This window comes from Carettochelys insculpta, chromosome 1 (genome assembly GCF_033958435.1).
Source record: "Carettochelys insculpta isolate YL-2023 chromosome 1, ASM3395843v1, whole genome shotgun sequence".
NCBI lineage: Eukaryota > Metazoa > Chordata > Testudines > Carettochelyidae > Carettochelys > Carettochelys insculpta.
In genome coordinates, this window is record NC_134137.1 from 381,734,697 (window position 1) to 381,751,307 (window position 16,611).

General features: G+C 48.0%; 1 protein-coding gene across 6 annotated transcripts in view; it reads right to left on the minus strand.

Annotated features, from left to right (window-relative positions):
• Positions 1–16,611, minus strand: part of SHANK3 (SH3 and multiple ankyrin repeat domains 3) — an 857,838-nt gene that overhangs the window by 161,120 nt on the left and 680,107 nt on the right. For all 6 annotated transcript variants that reach the window (XR_012642513.1, XR_012642514.1, XM_074976815.1 and 3 more), the window contains exon 15: positions 1,899–1,974. Coding sequence is in view for 4 of the 6 variants with exons in the window: in XM_074976815.1 (XP_074832916.1) it covers positions 1,899–1,974 (76 nt within the window). In the remaining 2 variants the exon portion in view is untranslated. The remainder of the gene's footprint in view (positions 1–1,898; positions 1,975–16,611) is intronic.

The following is a 16,611-nucleotide window of genomic DNA, read 5'->3' on the forward strand; positions in this document are numbered from 1 at the left end:
AGCTTGGTTAAGTCCCACCATTTACTCTTGTCTGGAGTAGCTTATATAAACGTATGTCGTTTGCAAATGCCCACCTCACTATTCCCAGCCTTTTCAAAGATAATAAGACACTAGCCCATCCCAGCACGAGGCCTAGCAGAGACCCTGGGAGAACCCTCACCATTCACAGAGCCATTTGTGGGGTCTCAGCCTATTTCTGATCTATGGGAGAACTTTGCTCTGTACCCATGGCCACACAGTACCTCACTGGATCCTCTTGATGGACTTTGTCAAAGGATTTTTGGAAATATATATAAATGACAGCTACCAGTTCTCCCCAAAGGTGCCTAGACACCACACAAGAATGGCCACACTGGGTCAGACCAAAGGTCCATCCAGCCCATTAGCCTGTCTGCCGACAGTGGCCAGTGCCAGGTGTCCCAGAGGGGGCGGACCAAAGACAATGATAAAGCTATTTGTCTCCTGCCATCCATCTCCAGCCTCTGACAATCAGAGGCCAGGGGCACCATTCCTACCCTCGGCTAATCGCCTTTTATGGACATAACCTCCAGGAATTTATCTAGCTCTTTGTTAAATTCTGTTATAGTCCTAGCCTTCATAGTTTCCTCTGGCAAGGAGTTCCACAGGTTAACTGTACACTGAGTAAAGAAGAACTTTTTTTTCTGTTAGTTTGAAACCTGCTGCCCATTAACTTCATTTGGTGTCCTCTAGTTCTTGTATTACGGGCACAAGTAAATAACTTCTCCTTATTCACCCTCTCTACACCTGTCATAATTTTATATACCTCTATCATGTCCCCCCTCAGTCTCCTCTTTTCTAAACTGAAAAGTCCCAATCTTCTTAGCCTCTCCTCATACGGGACCTGTTCCAAGCCCCTAATCATTTTAGTTGCCCTTTTCTGAACCTTTTCCAGCACCAGGATATCTTTTTTTAGGTGAGGAGACCACATCTGTACACAGTATTCAAGATGTGGGCATACCACAGATTTATATAGGGGCAGTAAGATACTCCTTGTCTGAATAGATGGTCTTCTTACTAGAACCTAAATAGAATAAATTTATCAACCCAAAGAATTTCAGTGTGGTTGGAGAGACTCTTTCTGTACAGAGCTGTGACAATTCATTCATACTGTACTATGTTCTGCAATGTCTATCCCATCTCCTGTACTGACTGATTAATTATCCAGGCATGGGAGCGCTGATCTTATCCCCAGGACACCATCAGGCCTATCCCCGTCTCAGTACAGCCAAACTCCTCACACAGAAACCCAGTGCCAGGAGCAGCTCTATGTTCAAACACCATATCAGCTCCTGGGCATTCTGAATGCCTCCCAGCCACGCAGCCCCTGGTCAAGCACACCAATATAACAACAGACACCACTGCTCTCTCCGTTGTTTCTAGGCTTCATGCTGTAATACCTGCTTGTCTCAAAGGCAGCAAACCACATACCATCTCCAAGCCTCCTGGTCTGGAACACACCTCCCCTCTGTCATTTCTAATACAGCTACCCCTCTTTGATCTCACACATGCACACAGAATCCATTCTGTCCTTCTCCAGCAGAGAACCAGAGCGCTCTCTCCACATCCAACGCCCAGGCTCCAGCTTCCAGCACGCCCACCACAATTCCCCTGTGTGGGTCACTATCAAAAAGACACACTTCTCTGATCCCAACTTCTCTGGGGCCAAAAGTACTTCCATTCCTAATCTCTGGTGCAAACCTCAGCCTCTTCCCTAACCAGCTGGACTCCAGTGCTGTCAATGTAGAATGTGGATTGATTGAAGGAACCTCCCTTCCCATGACCTACTGTAGCCTATGAAAATGAAATATCAGTCCCATCGTCTTTAAATATGTCCCATTTTCTGCCATCTTTCACCAATGAGGAAGCCTGGCACTTACCTGTGGGAGGTGAAGTTGTCATATGAACCCACAGTGTAATGTCGAAAGAGACGTTTTGTCCTGTCTTCTCTCGTTTCTGTAAGAAAACAGAGATTTCTCATGATGCTGAGAGATGGGAAAAGAACCATTTTCCTGAAAGAATGTGGCTGTTGAGTAACTATGTATATGTTCCTCTGCCTCAGTGGCTCCCAGGCATCATGCCTCCCTTTTGAACCCTCACACGCCCCCACCTCATCTTTACCATCATCCAACCCCCCTTGTAACAAAAATCAATTCATAATTTAAAATAAACACAAAAACTTGATATAAAAATGTTATTTGAAAACAAAAAGTACAAATAGCTTTTCTTTGCCTCTTGCGGATGCCTGGTGCAGTCCCAGCTGCCCGCCTGCCTGAGCCCTGTGCTGCCAGAGCCACCTGTCCAAGCTGACCAAGACCCGCACTGCTCGGGCCAGCCACCCAAACCCCCACGAGGCCCCAAGCTGGCCATCCGAGCCCCGCAAGCCCCCCTCCTCCAAAGCCAGGCATCCCACCCCAGTCCCTTACTCACTCCACCCCCTTCCCCCAAAGTCAGGCACCCCCAGCCCCCATCTAACCCCATCCTTCTCCTCCTCCCCTTCCCACACTCACTCCCCTTTGCAAGAGGCAGCTGGCTCCATGTGGCTCTTCACCGGCTGCCGGCTTTTTGTAGTGGCTGTGCTGGGTTGCCCACATAAAATGGCAGAGGCTGAGAGCCGGAAGCAGAGGCCGGCTCTTTCTTCTGGTGGAGGGGTGATGGGGTGTTAGGTCGCCTTGCAACCCCCCCCCCCAAATTTCTTCATGCTCCCCCAGTTTGGGAAAGCGTCTCCACCTGCTCCCTGCCAGCACCTGTGTGCACAGACACACAGTCATGCAGACATATCCCTCTTTACCTCAGCAGGCACCCACACAGACTCCTGTGCCGTCATCCACATGCATACCGCTCTGTCCCAGATTGCGTCCGTGCACCAAAACACATCTACTCCTCTGCACACATCCGAGAAGAGTTTTCACTAGGGCTTCCACCCCACTGACTGACCAGGATCAAAGGCTTGTCCCAAACACACCAAACTTTCACAAAGTCACACGGAACAAGTCAGAGGTGAGATAAACACTCATGCTCTGGCTCAAGCTCCCACGGCATTAGGGCTGAAGTTTAAATTGAAACACATTTGATGGGTGCTGGAACTGTTGCAACAAAACACCGCAGCTGGCCTGAGCCCACGCTAAGAGCTATAAAATTGCAGTGCAGACATCTAGGTTTGAGCTGGAGCATCGTCTCTGGGAACGTTCCCCTCGGGGGTGAGGCTAGGGGTGAGCCTCCAGCCCATGCCCAGAGAGCGACCCTGCTTTTTCACAGGCCTGGCCTGCAGCCCAAGCCCTGTAATGCTAACTCAGTTAACACGGGCCAGCTGCAGGTGTTTTAGTGCAGCAGGGGCAGGGCCACAAATCCCCAGGCCAGAAGGGAATACTGTGGTCATCATCTCTGCTCCCCTGAAGAGCACAAGCCAGACACCTGGCCCACAACAGCTCCCACAGCTGAGCTGTTAGAAAACCATCCAGACCGGATTTAAAAATTGTTAGGGAGGTAGAATCCTCCATGACGACTTGTTCCAATGGCTAATTACACTCATCTCCAGCACTACACCTGGTTTCCATTCTGAAGCTGCCTAGGGTGAGCATCCAGCCCCCGGACTATGCTGCACCTTTCTCTGTTAGACTGAAGAACCCGTTATCAACTATCTGTTCCCTGCACACGCACGTAGAAACCATAACCAAGTCTCTCCTTCACCTCCTCTTCGCTAGAGCCACGGAGCTCAGTCTATGTGGTTCACTACTATAATCACAGAACAAAAAAGCAGCCTTGTAGCACTTTAAAGTCATTCGCGTGGCTCTTCTGAGTCCTGGGAGCACCGATCTCAGACACAGGACCTCAGCAGCTGTCACACCAGTACCAAGCGCAGAGGTAAAATAACCCTGTGCCCTGCACTACCTCTTTGTAGACCCAGGATTAAATTAGTGCTTTTGGCCGCAGCATCTCAGTAGGAGTTCACATTCAGCTGGCTCTCTTCAGAGCCCCCAGATGCTGTTCAGAAACCCTGGTTCCCAGGTTCGAGTCCTCAGAATGTAAGCTTGATCCGCATGCTCTGTTTCTACATGTGTACACGTACACATGTATGAAAAGCTACATGAAAGCTCCCCTGTAAGGTACAGGAGCGGGTCTCTGGGGGCAGAGACTGTGGGCAGATCAGTGCTGTGCTAGCTATTCTAGAAGCAGCTGCAAGATCAGGGAGAAGACCGGAGCTGAACTTTGTTAATAAACTAGCCAGCAAGAAGAGGTTGACTTTGGACTTGTCCTGCTACATGGAGCCTGAGCAGCAGGTGAAGACGATGCCTGCTAACTTTGGGCAAAGGAATCCCATGACAGGTGCTACCCATGAGGAAGCAAGACATGTCCCTGGGGTGTGCCCTTGAGCTCAGCTTGGAGAAAGTGCTGGGCAGACCCCAGAGTCCCTTGCAGCCCTCCAGCCCACTCCACAATACTCCTGATCACTCATTGGCTGCAGTTACTAAAGCTCAGGTGGATAAGGAATGGTGGGAAAAACTCCTGAATCTTCCTCTCTGGCAGAAGCCAGCCCGGCTGTCTGGGAATGGGGCCTTTGTGAAGTGGAGGGGAAGGAGCGGGATCTCTGAGCAGAGGTAGGGCAGGGTGTCTGAATTTGTGAGATCAGACAGCTGGTAACCCTGTGGAGGAGCAAAGCTACCTGCTTCTTGCAAAGACATTGCTACTGACGGACGGCTGGAGCAGGTGCGGTCCTCAGACCCACTAGCAGGAGAGCAGCAGCCAGGAGAGAAGCAAACGTAGCACATGCAGGGGGATGCGGCAATGGGCCAGGGCAGCTCCTTGTGCAAAGACAGTGATGAACACAATGCGAGTGTCAGCAACCAAAAGACGTGTCTCCAATTAACACACTGGCAGCACAGCGGCCCCCTCTAGCGCTTCGGCACAGCCACTCACTACTGGCACGAGGGGAGCTCTCCTGGGGCTGTAGTTAATCTGCTGCCCCAAGTGACAATGGCTAGGCAGTTAGAAGACTGAGTCTGTCACTCTAGCAGCGTCTGCCCTGGGGACTAGGCTGGCATGACTGTGCCTCTCGGGGGACAGACTTCTCAGCCGCTTGAGAGATGTTGCTGTGGCGATGTAAGCTTCCAGGGGAGCAGAGCCCTAACAGAGCAGATGGAAAGCAACGTTGCCAATGCCGGTGTTATTCTAGGAAGCTGCAGGGCACTTAGGGGCTAAGCTGCTGCACCTGGGTTTGGTCACAGTATCTAAACAGATCTAATGGAAACGGGGAGTGATGCAAATGACCGGAGAGCTGAAAAAACCTCCACACTGGGGAGCTGGGAAAGAGCCGAACAGCATTAAAACGGGACACGACTGAGCGATACAGAGTGACAGAGAGAGAAGGTAAATCATTGGACTCAATGACCTCCTGAGGTCTCTTCCAGGCCTGGGATTCTATGCAATGAGACAGTTCTAGTCACCCTCCCTCCTAACACAGTAACTGGAACTCCACTGAGATGCCAAAAAGCAACAAGTGAAAACTATGGTGGTAAACAGTAACAGAGAGGAAGCCGTGCTAGTCTGTACACTATCAAAACAAAAAGCAGTCAAGCAGCACTTTAAAGACTAGCAAAATAGTTTATTAGGTGAGCTTTCGTTATTTTTTGTTACCCGAGCCATGATTAATCTGTGGGACTCACTGCAGTAGGATGTAATTAAGGCCAAGATGCTAACAAGATTCAGAAACGGCTAGATAGTTTCACAGACTGAGATCATCTACGGTTATTTGAGCCAGGAAACCTCTAAAGAGGAGCTATAGAACGTACTGCTTTGGGGCATAATCCAACTGCCCAGCAGAGGCTTCCCCAGGAACATATTATTCAATAAACAGCACATTATGGGATTTCCTGTCTCTCCCTTTTTAGCAGCTGGTTCTGGTCACTCCCAGAAAGCAGATACTACATTAGATACACGGCCTGACCTACCTGAGGTTATCTAATGTTATCTTCATGAGCAGCAAACAGGGCAGCAGCCGACATGGGAGTTGCCTGGGAAACGTCTGAAAGGAGCTCAGGTAAGTGTGGTTTTTGGGGGGCTGTGTTGTGAGCTTGTGCTGTGAATATCCATGTGTCTGTCTGTCTGTCTGTGAACATTTGTTTGACTATATGTTTGGCGGTTTGATAAGACTGAAAAGTGTGAACTGGGAGTGCTTTGTTCCAGGTGGGCCTTCAAGAGCTGATTGGATTGGAGGCGAGCCTTGGAGTCAGGCTAGCTAGGAGTCTGATAAAAAGGCAGTCAAAGCAAACACTGTGAGCAGCCAACACGGAGTTTGCCTGGGAGTTTTTCTTGGGCAGCCATATTGTTTGGTGTCTGTCTTATAGTTTTGTTCCTCTTCCGCCGTTCAAGGGGCAACAGAAACATCTGTGGGAACTCTCTGAAGACAGGGAAGAATGGAAAGGGACAAGTCAGCTGTTGTGACCTGCAACGCATGTGCCATGTTTGTCTTCCTCCTGGAAGACAGAAGGGATTTCATATGTACCACGTGCAAACCGGTCGCCATCTTGGAAGAAAAGATTAGAGGACCTGATGCCCGAATATCAAGCTGCTGGTCCGTCAGAGAAGATGAACACTCCGTCGACAGAAGGCCGCATTTAGTCCTGCAGGCACAGCCAGCTGAGGGACCAGTGGGGACAGTACAAAAACCAGGAGGAAAACTGACAGCATGCAGCCTCTGGGTATCTCCAGTTCCAGGGGAGAGAGGTAACCGCTTTCAGGCTCTCTGCATGGGTGAGATGGTGGAGAGTGCTGTGGCAGAGACGTTTTGGGAGTAAGGGAACTTTGACGTGCCCATGGCTAGACTGCTTGTCACTGCTTCAAAGTTAGCACAGTGGGAATTACGCTAACGAGATGCTGCACATGCAGTGCAGCACCTCATTGCTATTCACCAATCTGGCTCCTTTACATGCCCCCTTCGAAGTATGGGGATAGTGTAGACAAGATCAAGGAGACAGGAACAGCAAAGGAGGACCCCTGGTTCGAAAGGAGAAAATCGTCCAATCAGCTGATTATCGAAGGTGTTTGTACACAAATACATCCTGGGGAACAAACAGGAAGAATCAGAGGCCCTGGCACAGTCAAAGAAGTATGAGGTGGTTGGAATAACGGAGACTTGGTGGGACGATTCGCATAACTGGAACACGGTCGTGGAAGGTTATAAACTGTTTGGGAAGGACAGACGGGAGAAAACGAGGAGGAGTTGCGCTCTATGTGAGGGAGCAGTGTGATTGCTCAGAGCTCCAGTATAAGGAGGAAGAAAATCCAGCTGAGTGTCTTTGGGTTAAGCTTATAGGCGAAAGTAAGGATGAGGGAGATGAGGATTTCTTCAGACAGCTCAGTGAAGCTTCCAAATCACAGGCCCTGGTTCTCATGGGAGACTTTAATCATGCAGACATTTGTTGGGAGACCAGTACAGCAGCACACAGACAATCCAGGAAGTTTTTGGAGAATATTGGGAATAACTTCTTGGTACAAGTGCTGAAAGAACTGACCAGGGGCCGTGCACAACTTAACCTCCTGCTCACAAACAGGGAAGAACTAGTAGGAGAAACAGAAGTGGGTGGAAACCTGGGCTGCAGCGACCATGAGACAGTAGATTTCAGGATCCAGACAAAAGGAAGAAGGGTGAACAGTAACATACAGACCCTTGACTTCAGAAGAACAGACTTCAACTCCCTGAGACACCTGATGGACAGAATCCCTTGTGAAGCTAATACGAAGGGAAAAGGAGTCCAAGAGAACTGGCAGTATTTTAAAGAAGCCTTATTGAAGGTCCAGGAACAAAGCATCATGATGCACAGTAAGAAAAGAAAAGGGCAACAAAAACGATTAAGGGTCTGGAGCACAAGACCTGTGAGGAGAGGCTGAGGGATTTGGGCTTGTTTAGTTTACAGAAGAGAAGACTTAGAGGTTATTTAATAGCAGCCTTCAACTTCCTGAAGGGGAGCTCTAAAAAGGAGGGTGAGAAACTGTTCTCAGTGGTATCAGATGGCAGAGCAAGGAGTAGTGGTCAGAAGTTGAAGAGGGAGAAGTGTAGGTTAGATATTAGGAAAAACTCCTTCACCAGGCGCGTGGTGAAGCACTGGAATGCATTGCCTAGAAAGGTGGTGGATTCTCCATCCCTTGAGGATTTTAAGGCCCGGCTGGACAAGGTCCTGGCTGGGATGACTTAGTCGGGATTGATCATGCTTGAAGCAGGGGGCTGGACTAGATGACCTCCTGAGGTCCCTTCCAGCCCTATGATTCTGTGAAAAGCAAATATGGTAGACAACCAGCTTGGCTTACCAAGGAAATCTCTGGCAAGCTTTAGCTGCAAAAGGATGCGTATAAAAAGTGGAAGCTTGAACAGATGACTCAGGAGGAATATATATATATGGCTTGAGAATGCAGGGGAGTAATCAGGAAGGTGAAAGCACAACTGGAACTGCAGATCGCAAGGAATGTGAAAGGTAACAAGAAGGGTTTCTACAGGCATCTTAACAATAAGAGGGTTATCAGGGAGGCTGTTTGCCCATTACCGGAAGAGGGAAGTAAACTTGTGACAGATGATGTGGGCAAAGTTGAAGTACTCAATACTTTTTTTGGCCCTGTTTTAACAGACAAGGTCAGCTCCCGAACTATTGTATTGTAGTGTACAATGCAGTACGGGAAGGTGGAGGGCAGCCCTCAGAGGGGAAAGAACAGGTTAAGAGGTATTTAGAAAAGCTAGACATTTACAAATCCATGGGTCTGGATTTAAGGCATCCAAGGGTACCGAGCTCGACGAAAGAAGAAGGTACACACTTGCTTCATCGATTTTTAAAAGGCATTTGACAGTATAGATCAGAAAGTGATCTGGGCAGTGTTGGAGTCATACGGAGTGGATAGCAGACTGATACGGTTGTTGAAAGATATCAGTGATAATGCGGAGGCAGCAGTGAGAACATGCAGGGAGTTGGGAAGTTGGTTTAACGCAAGTAGAGGTATGAGACAAGGAGATCCAATATCACCAAGTATCTTCATCACGCATCTGGAGAGAGAAACGGATAAGATCAAGGAAGAGGTAGAAGGGATATCTGTGCATGGGAAAAGAATTAACACCTTGAGGTTCACGGATGATATGGTTATCATTGAGGAAGATGAGGAGAAGCTAGTGAAAACGGTGCGGGTGTTAAACAAAGAAGGGAGGTGGTACGGACTAATTATGAACATCAATAAAACAAAAACAATGGTATTTGGAGATAAGGAAATAGGAAGGAAGATCACTGTCACGGGTTTTGAACCAGGAAATCTAGAGACGTTCACATATCTGGCGAGCAACATAAAGTATGATGTGGACTGTAAGGAGAAAATAGCGATTAGAATACCGAAAGGAAGAGCGAGTTTGATAAGATCTGGAAAAGCAAAGCAATTAGCTTAAGAACGAAGCTGGGCGTCTTGAAAACGTGTGTATTCAGCAGCACATTTTATGGATGTGAGACATGGGTGATAACGAAAGATTCAAAAAGACGAATATTGGCATTCGAAAGGAGTTGTTATAGAAAGATTTTGAGAATAGGATGGATGCAGAAGGTCACCAATGAGGAATTATATAGGAAGATACAGCTGAAAGAGAACCTGCTGCAGAAGGTTATAAAATGGAAGCTGCAGCTATTTGGACATATTTGCAGAATACGCAACACACGAAAAATCAAGACCCTATTATTCGACATAATGGATGGTTCGAATAGGAGAGGCAGACCCCACAGAGAATGGATAGGTGATGTAGTAGATTGGTGCGGAGCTAGTCTACAGAAACTAAGCCCCTCTGCACTGGACAGGGAAAGATGGAAGGAAATAGGGAGAGAGGCGTCAGACACCAATAGGTGCTGAGCCCATGGTTATTGATGATGATGATGATGATGATGATGATGATGATGGGTACTGAGGGAATGGGCAAATGGCATTGCAGAGCCTTTGGCCATTTTCTTTGAAAACTCGTGGAGACTGGGAGAGGTCCCTGGATGCCTGGAAAATGACAAATGTAGTGTCTAGATTAAAAAAAAAAAAAGAAAAGAAGGGACAATCCAGGGAACTAAATGTATATCTCGAGAATGTAGGGCAGTTATCAGGAAGGTGAAAGTGCAACTGGAATTGCGTCTCGAGAGGAATGTGAAGGATAACAAGAAAAGTTTCTACAGGCTTGTTAGAAAGAAGAAGGTGATCAGAGAGGGCGTGGGGACCCTACTGGATGAGGGAGGTAACCCAGTGACAGATGATGTAGGGAAAGCTGAAGTACTTAATGCTTTCTTTGCCTCTGTCTTCACGGAAAAGGTCAGCTCCCAGACTAATATGATAAGTGATGCGCTGTGGGATGAAGGTGCACAGCCTTTAGGGGGGAAAGAACAGGTTAGGAGCTATCTAAAAAAGCTAAACGTACATAAATCCATGGGCCCGGACCTAATTCATCTGAGGAAGTTGGTGTATGTCATTGACAATCCCTTGGCCATTATCTTTGAAAAGTCTTGGAGATCAGGAGAGATCCCAGATGATTGGAAAAAGGCAAATGTAGTGCCCATCTTTTAAAAAGGGAAGGAGGATGATCCAGGGAACTATAGGCTAGTCAGTCTTACATCAGTCCCTGGAAAAATCATGGAGGAGCTCCTCAAGGAAGTCATTTTGAGGCACTTGGAGGAGGGGAAAGTGATCAGGAATAGTCAGCATGGATTCATGAAGGGCAAGTCATGCCTGACCAATCTGATTAGTTTCTACGATGAGATAACTGGCTCTGTGGACAGGGGAAAATCAAGGGATGGGATTTATCTTGACTTTAGCAAAGCTTTTGATATGGTCTCCTACAATATTCTTTTAAGCAAGTTAAAGGAATGTGGATTGGATAAATGGACGGTAAGATGGATAGAAAGCTGGCTAGAATGTCGGGCCCAGAGGGTAGTGATCAACGGCTCAATGTCAGGATGGCGGTCGGTTTCTAGTGGAGTGCCCCAAGGTTCGGTTCTGGGTCCTGTTCTGTACAACGCATTTATCAATGACTGGATGAGGGGTTGGATTGCACCCTCAGCAAGTTTGCGGATGACACTAAGCTAGGGGGAGAGGTAGATACACTGGAGGGTAGGGACAGGGTCCAGACTGACTTAGACAAATTGGAAGACTGGGCTGCAAGAAATCTGATGAGGTTCAATAAGGACAAGTGCAGAGTCCTGCACTTGGGCCGGAAGAATCCCAAGCATTGTTACAGGCTGGGGTCCGACTGGCTCAGTAGTAGGTCTGCAGAAAAGGATCTGGGAGTTGTAGTGGACGAGAAGCTGGACATGAGTCAACAGTGTGTCACTGTAGCCAAGAAGGCTAATGGCATATTAGGTTGCATCAAGAGGAGCGTTGCCAGTAGATCCAGAGAAGTGATTATTCCTCTTTATTCGGCTTTGGTGAGGCTGCATCTGGAGTACTGTGTCCAGGTCTGGGCCCCCATTTATAGGAAGGATGTGGATACACTGGAGAGGGTCCAGCGGAAGGCAACCAAAATAATTAGGGGGCTGGAGCATATGACTTACAAAGAAAGGTTGAAGGAATTGGGACTGTTTAGTCTGCAGAAGAGAAGACTGAGGGGGAACTTGGTAACAGCCTTCAACTTACTGAAGGGAGGTTGCAAAGAGGCTGGAAAGAGGCTGTTCACAGTGGTCACGGATGGCAGAACACGGAACAATGGTCTCAAGTTGCGGTTGGAAAGGTCCAGGTTGAACATTAGGAAAAACTTTTTCACTAGGAGGGTGGTGAAGCATTGGAATGGTCTACTCAGGGAAGTAGTGGAGTCTCCATCTCTAGAGATGTTTAAGTGTTGCCTCGACAAACCCCTGGCTGGGCTGATCTGGTAGGTTTGGTCCTGCCTAGGGCAGGGGGTTAGACTTGATGGCTTTTTTAGGTTTCTTCCAGCTCTATTGTCCTGTGATTCCATGAACTATAAACCGGTCAGCCTTACCTCAGTCCCTGGAAAAATCATGGAGGGGATCCTGAAGGACTCTATTTTGTAGCACTTGGAAGAGGGGGAAGTGATTGGGAGTAGTTAACATGGATTCACCAAGGGCAAGTCGTGCCTGACCAATCTGATTAGCTTCTATGATGAGGTAACTGGCTTCCTGAATTGGGGCAGTCAGTGGATGTGACATACCTTGAATTTAGCAAAGTTTTTGATACAGTCTCCCACAATATTCTTGCCCATAAGTTAAGGAAATATGGATTGCATAAACGGACTTAAAGGTAGCCAGAAAGCTGGCTACACAGTCGGGTCCAACAGGTAGTGATCAATGTCTGGTTGGCGGCTGGTTTCAAGTGGAGTGCCCGAAGGATCAGTTCTAGGGCCAATATTGTTCAACATCTTTATTAAAGACCTAGATGAGGGGATGGATTGCATCCTCAGCAAATTTACAGAAGACGCTAAGCCAGAGTGACAGGCAGATACATTGGGGGTGGGGTTAGGGTCCAGAGTGACTTAGATAACTTAGAGGTCTAGACCAAAAGAAATCTGAGGAGGATAAGAACAAGTGCAGAGTCCTGCACTTGGGATGGAAGAATCCCAAGCATTGTTACAGGCTGGTGACTGACTGGATAAGTAATAGTGCAGCAGAAAAGGACCTGGGGATTACAGTAGATGAGAGGCTGGATATGAGTCAACAATGTGTCATTGTAGTCAAGAAGGCTAATGGAATATTGGGTTGCATTAGGAAGAGCATTTATTTCCCGAAAATCTAGAGAAGTGATTATTCCCTCTATTTGGCACTGGTGAGGCCACATCTGGAGTAGTGGGTCCAGTTCTGGGGCCCCCCAGTACAGAAAGGATGTGGATACATTGGAGTGGGTCCAGCAGAGGGCAATGAAAATGATTAAGTGGCTGGAGCACATGACCTATGAGGTGAGGCTGAGGGATCTGGGCTTATTTAGTTTGCAGAAGAGAAGAGTGAGGGGCGATTTGATAGCAGCCTTCAACTTCCTGAAGGGGAGCTCTAAAGAGAATGGAGAGAGGCTGTTCTCAGTGGTGACAGATGGCAGAACAAGGAGCAATGGTCTGAGGTTGCGGGGGGTGGGGTGGGGGAGTTTGGATATTAGGAAAACTTATTTCACCAGGCGGGTGGTGAAGCACTGGAATGTGTTACCGAGAGAGGTGGTGGAATCTCCATCCCTTGAGGTTTTAAATCCTACCTTGACAAAGTCCTGGCTGGGATGATTTAGTTGGGGTTGGTCCTGCTTGGGACAGGGGTCTGGACTTGGTGACCTCCTGAGGCCCCTTCCTGCCCTAGGACTCTAAGATTCTGTACCCTGGCAGCGTCCATGTTCCACAGCATATGCAGTGGAACGGGAGGAAAGGCAGAAACAAAGCAGATGTGAAGGAAGGGTGAACTGAGGACAAAACTATTCTGTGTGTCACTCTTCCTGCACAAAGGTGACAACAAACATTTCTTACATCCGAGGCACTTGGAAACACATCTCCTAACTAAGGAGCTACCTTTGGCTGTCCCAGGGATGCTGAGTAACCACCAACGGGAGTGGATATGCTCTATGCAATGGGGGAGGGGAGGACAGGTCTCCAGGACAATCTCGCTGTTAAGATGTGAGCTGCCTGATGAACAGTTTCACAATCCCAGTTGTGAGACCAGGGCAGTTAGACGGTTGAGTGCAGGAAGAACGCTGTCCCTTCGCTAGCTGAGCTCATTGCAGCAGAAACAGCCCGGGCCTGACTCTCCTGTACCCACAGCCCAGGAATGAGGTGCTCCTTGCTCTCGGGTTTGGGGTACTGCCCCACCAATGTGCACAGCTTAGCAAAGTACTGCACCAACAGCCCTCACAGAGCCTCTCCTGTGTAAGCCGGTGTGACAAGGGCTTGACCGAAGCATTCATGGCTCCAGCCTGCTGCTTTGTGACTGTATCCTTAGCAAAGCAGGACACCGAGTGCAGGTTAAGTTGAGCAAGGGAACTTCATTAAACTGTGTGCACCACTCTGTTCCCCTGGCTGAGCTGCCTCTAGCCTAACGCCTCCCTGTGTTCCCTGTCTTCCTGGAGCCCTCTCTGTCACAGTTCCTCAGCAGGGGCTGGATCCTCCGACTCCCGTTCCACTGATCCTGATTCATCTTCCCCAGTCTACAAACATTTTAATAACGATTAAAAACAACTGTCCCATGCCCAGACCCCATCCTGTGTCCCTTCGCCCCGGGGTTACTAGCACATACCCAAGTTGTAGCATGTACCCAAGGCTGTACAACAGACTTAGCTGGTTAGTCAGTCTTTGAGATAACCTGGTCTCCTCACCAGATGACCACAGCAGTAGTGACCTATAGCTCCCTCTGCTGGGACACTCACTGCTGCCCGTGGCAGTGCCTGAGGGTGTTTCCATCCTGAGGATCTCTGCACTTCTCTCAGCTCCCTCCAGAGGCTGTGTCCACTGGCTTGTGTCTTCTGTTCCTTCTGAGTATATGTCCCTATTACGTAGCTACATCAGATGACTCAGGTCCCACTGCACTCTCATGACTCCTATAGGTTGCTAGGAAGGAGGTGAGGTGGTCAAACACCCATTTGTGTGCAAAGCGCTTGACTTTTTCCAGGGTAGAGTGGAGCTTGTTGACGGCTGTCAGTGAATACAGCGTCCAGAATGCCGTACGTCCCAAAGACAACCTTCAGTTGTTCATAGATTCCCAGGCTAGAGGGACTGCTCTGATTACCTCTTGTGACCTCCTGTGCCAGGGAATTGCCCCAAATAATCTGTTTATTTAGACAAACATCCAATCTGGATTTTAAAATTGTCAGTGATGGAGACTGATCCGTCTATCCTTGTGAAATGGCTCCAAAGGTTAATTACTCCCACTCTTAAAACTGATGCTGTATTTCCAGTCTCAATTTCTTCAACTTCCAGCCCTTGGATTGTGTTGTAGGTTTCTTGGCAAGACTGAAGAGTTCATTATTAAATATCTGATCCTCATGTATGTACCTGTAAATTCCAGCCAAATCCCCTTTTAAGCTTCTTTTCTTTAATATACCTTGAATCTTCCACTCAGTGGCATGTTTTCTAACTGTTTAATCTTTCTCATGGGTTTCTGAACTCTCACCAAATTATCAGCACCCATCTGGACTTGTGCTCGAGAACTCGACATGCACATGTGAAATAACCTCTATACTTCTCCCCGAGAGTCCCCTGCTTATGCACCCAACGATTACATTATCCATTTTAGTCACAGTATTGCACTGGAAGCTCATGTTCTCTGGCCATCCACCCCCAGCTCCCCCCAGATCTTTCTCAGTGACTGCTTCCCAGAATAGATGCCCCCATTTCCTAAAGATGGTGTTCATTCTGAGTTCCTAGATGTATGTATTTACTTTTAGCTTGCCAATCAGTGGCCTACTTCTTGCATCAAGTAGGGCAACAACCTCCCCCCGCCACAAAAAAAAAAAAAAAAAAAAAAGAACAGTAGTCCACTGTAAACAAGTGCTACTCTTTCTTGGAGATAAATAATTCCACTACTACATATTCCCCTGGCCAGGCAGGGGCTCATGGGGTAACAGTGTCTCTGCTGGCAGATATCACTCAACAGGCCAGTGTCACATGCCCCTATAAAGCTATGAAGTTGGGTATTCATTTCCAGCCACCAAATTCTTTCTCAAGCCGGTCTAGGGCAGCTGTCAATAGCCAGATGTGAGGTATATATTTTTGACATTACATCCTTAGGTAGTAAGGTGGGGCAGCCGATTTCTGTCCTCGAATTATCATTCCAGGCTATTCACTCAACTCATTTTTAATTTGAACGTATGATTCCGCTCCTACAGTACCTGCATTTTGTCTTCTGGCCACCTGGGAGTATCACTGTCTTGCCTGGCTATTGTTAGATGTTCTCCCCCGTACCCTCTTTCTTTCCATCAGTTTCCCTGTTGAAACTGGAGACTGAATCCATTGACATAGATTGTTACGTTCTGATCCCTTTCAACAACTCACTAATGCTGGGTATATGAGCCCTGCTTGGGAGGCTAGTGAACTCCAGGGATCACCCTGGACAAGATCTGGGCTGTACCTGGCCGTGCTGGAGGTGCTGCAACCTCTTTGGAGCACTCAGACGGGCTTTGCCATGATTATCACTAGTGATTCGTGGTCTGACTGCACTATTACGGGGCAACCACAGAGGCACTGCTAGAACTGCTCCACGTCAAATATCACAGCCAGAAGGGCTTTTTCTGTTTGGGAGTACCCCGATTCTCCCTCTGACAGGATCCAATGGGCACAAATGCCAGGCTGCTTCTACAGAGGAGCAATACTCAATCCATTTCCCAATGTATCATTCTGAAGCACCAGGGGCTCTCTTTGGTTCTAGTACACTGTTCAAGTCACATTTTTTCTGGGTTGAGTTTGTGCTGTATCCCTGCATCGCTGTAGAAAATCTTGTAGTTTTGCCTCGTGGTCTTGTTCTGTCATTACTCCCTTCACCTACAATGAGGATATTCTCTACAACTACGCTCACCACAGCCAGTTCTTCCAGTGCTTGGATGAACCTTCTGAGGAACTACTCTGGAGCTGGGCTTATACTGACTGAATGCACAGTGACCAGTAGCAATCAAGTGGTGTCC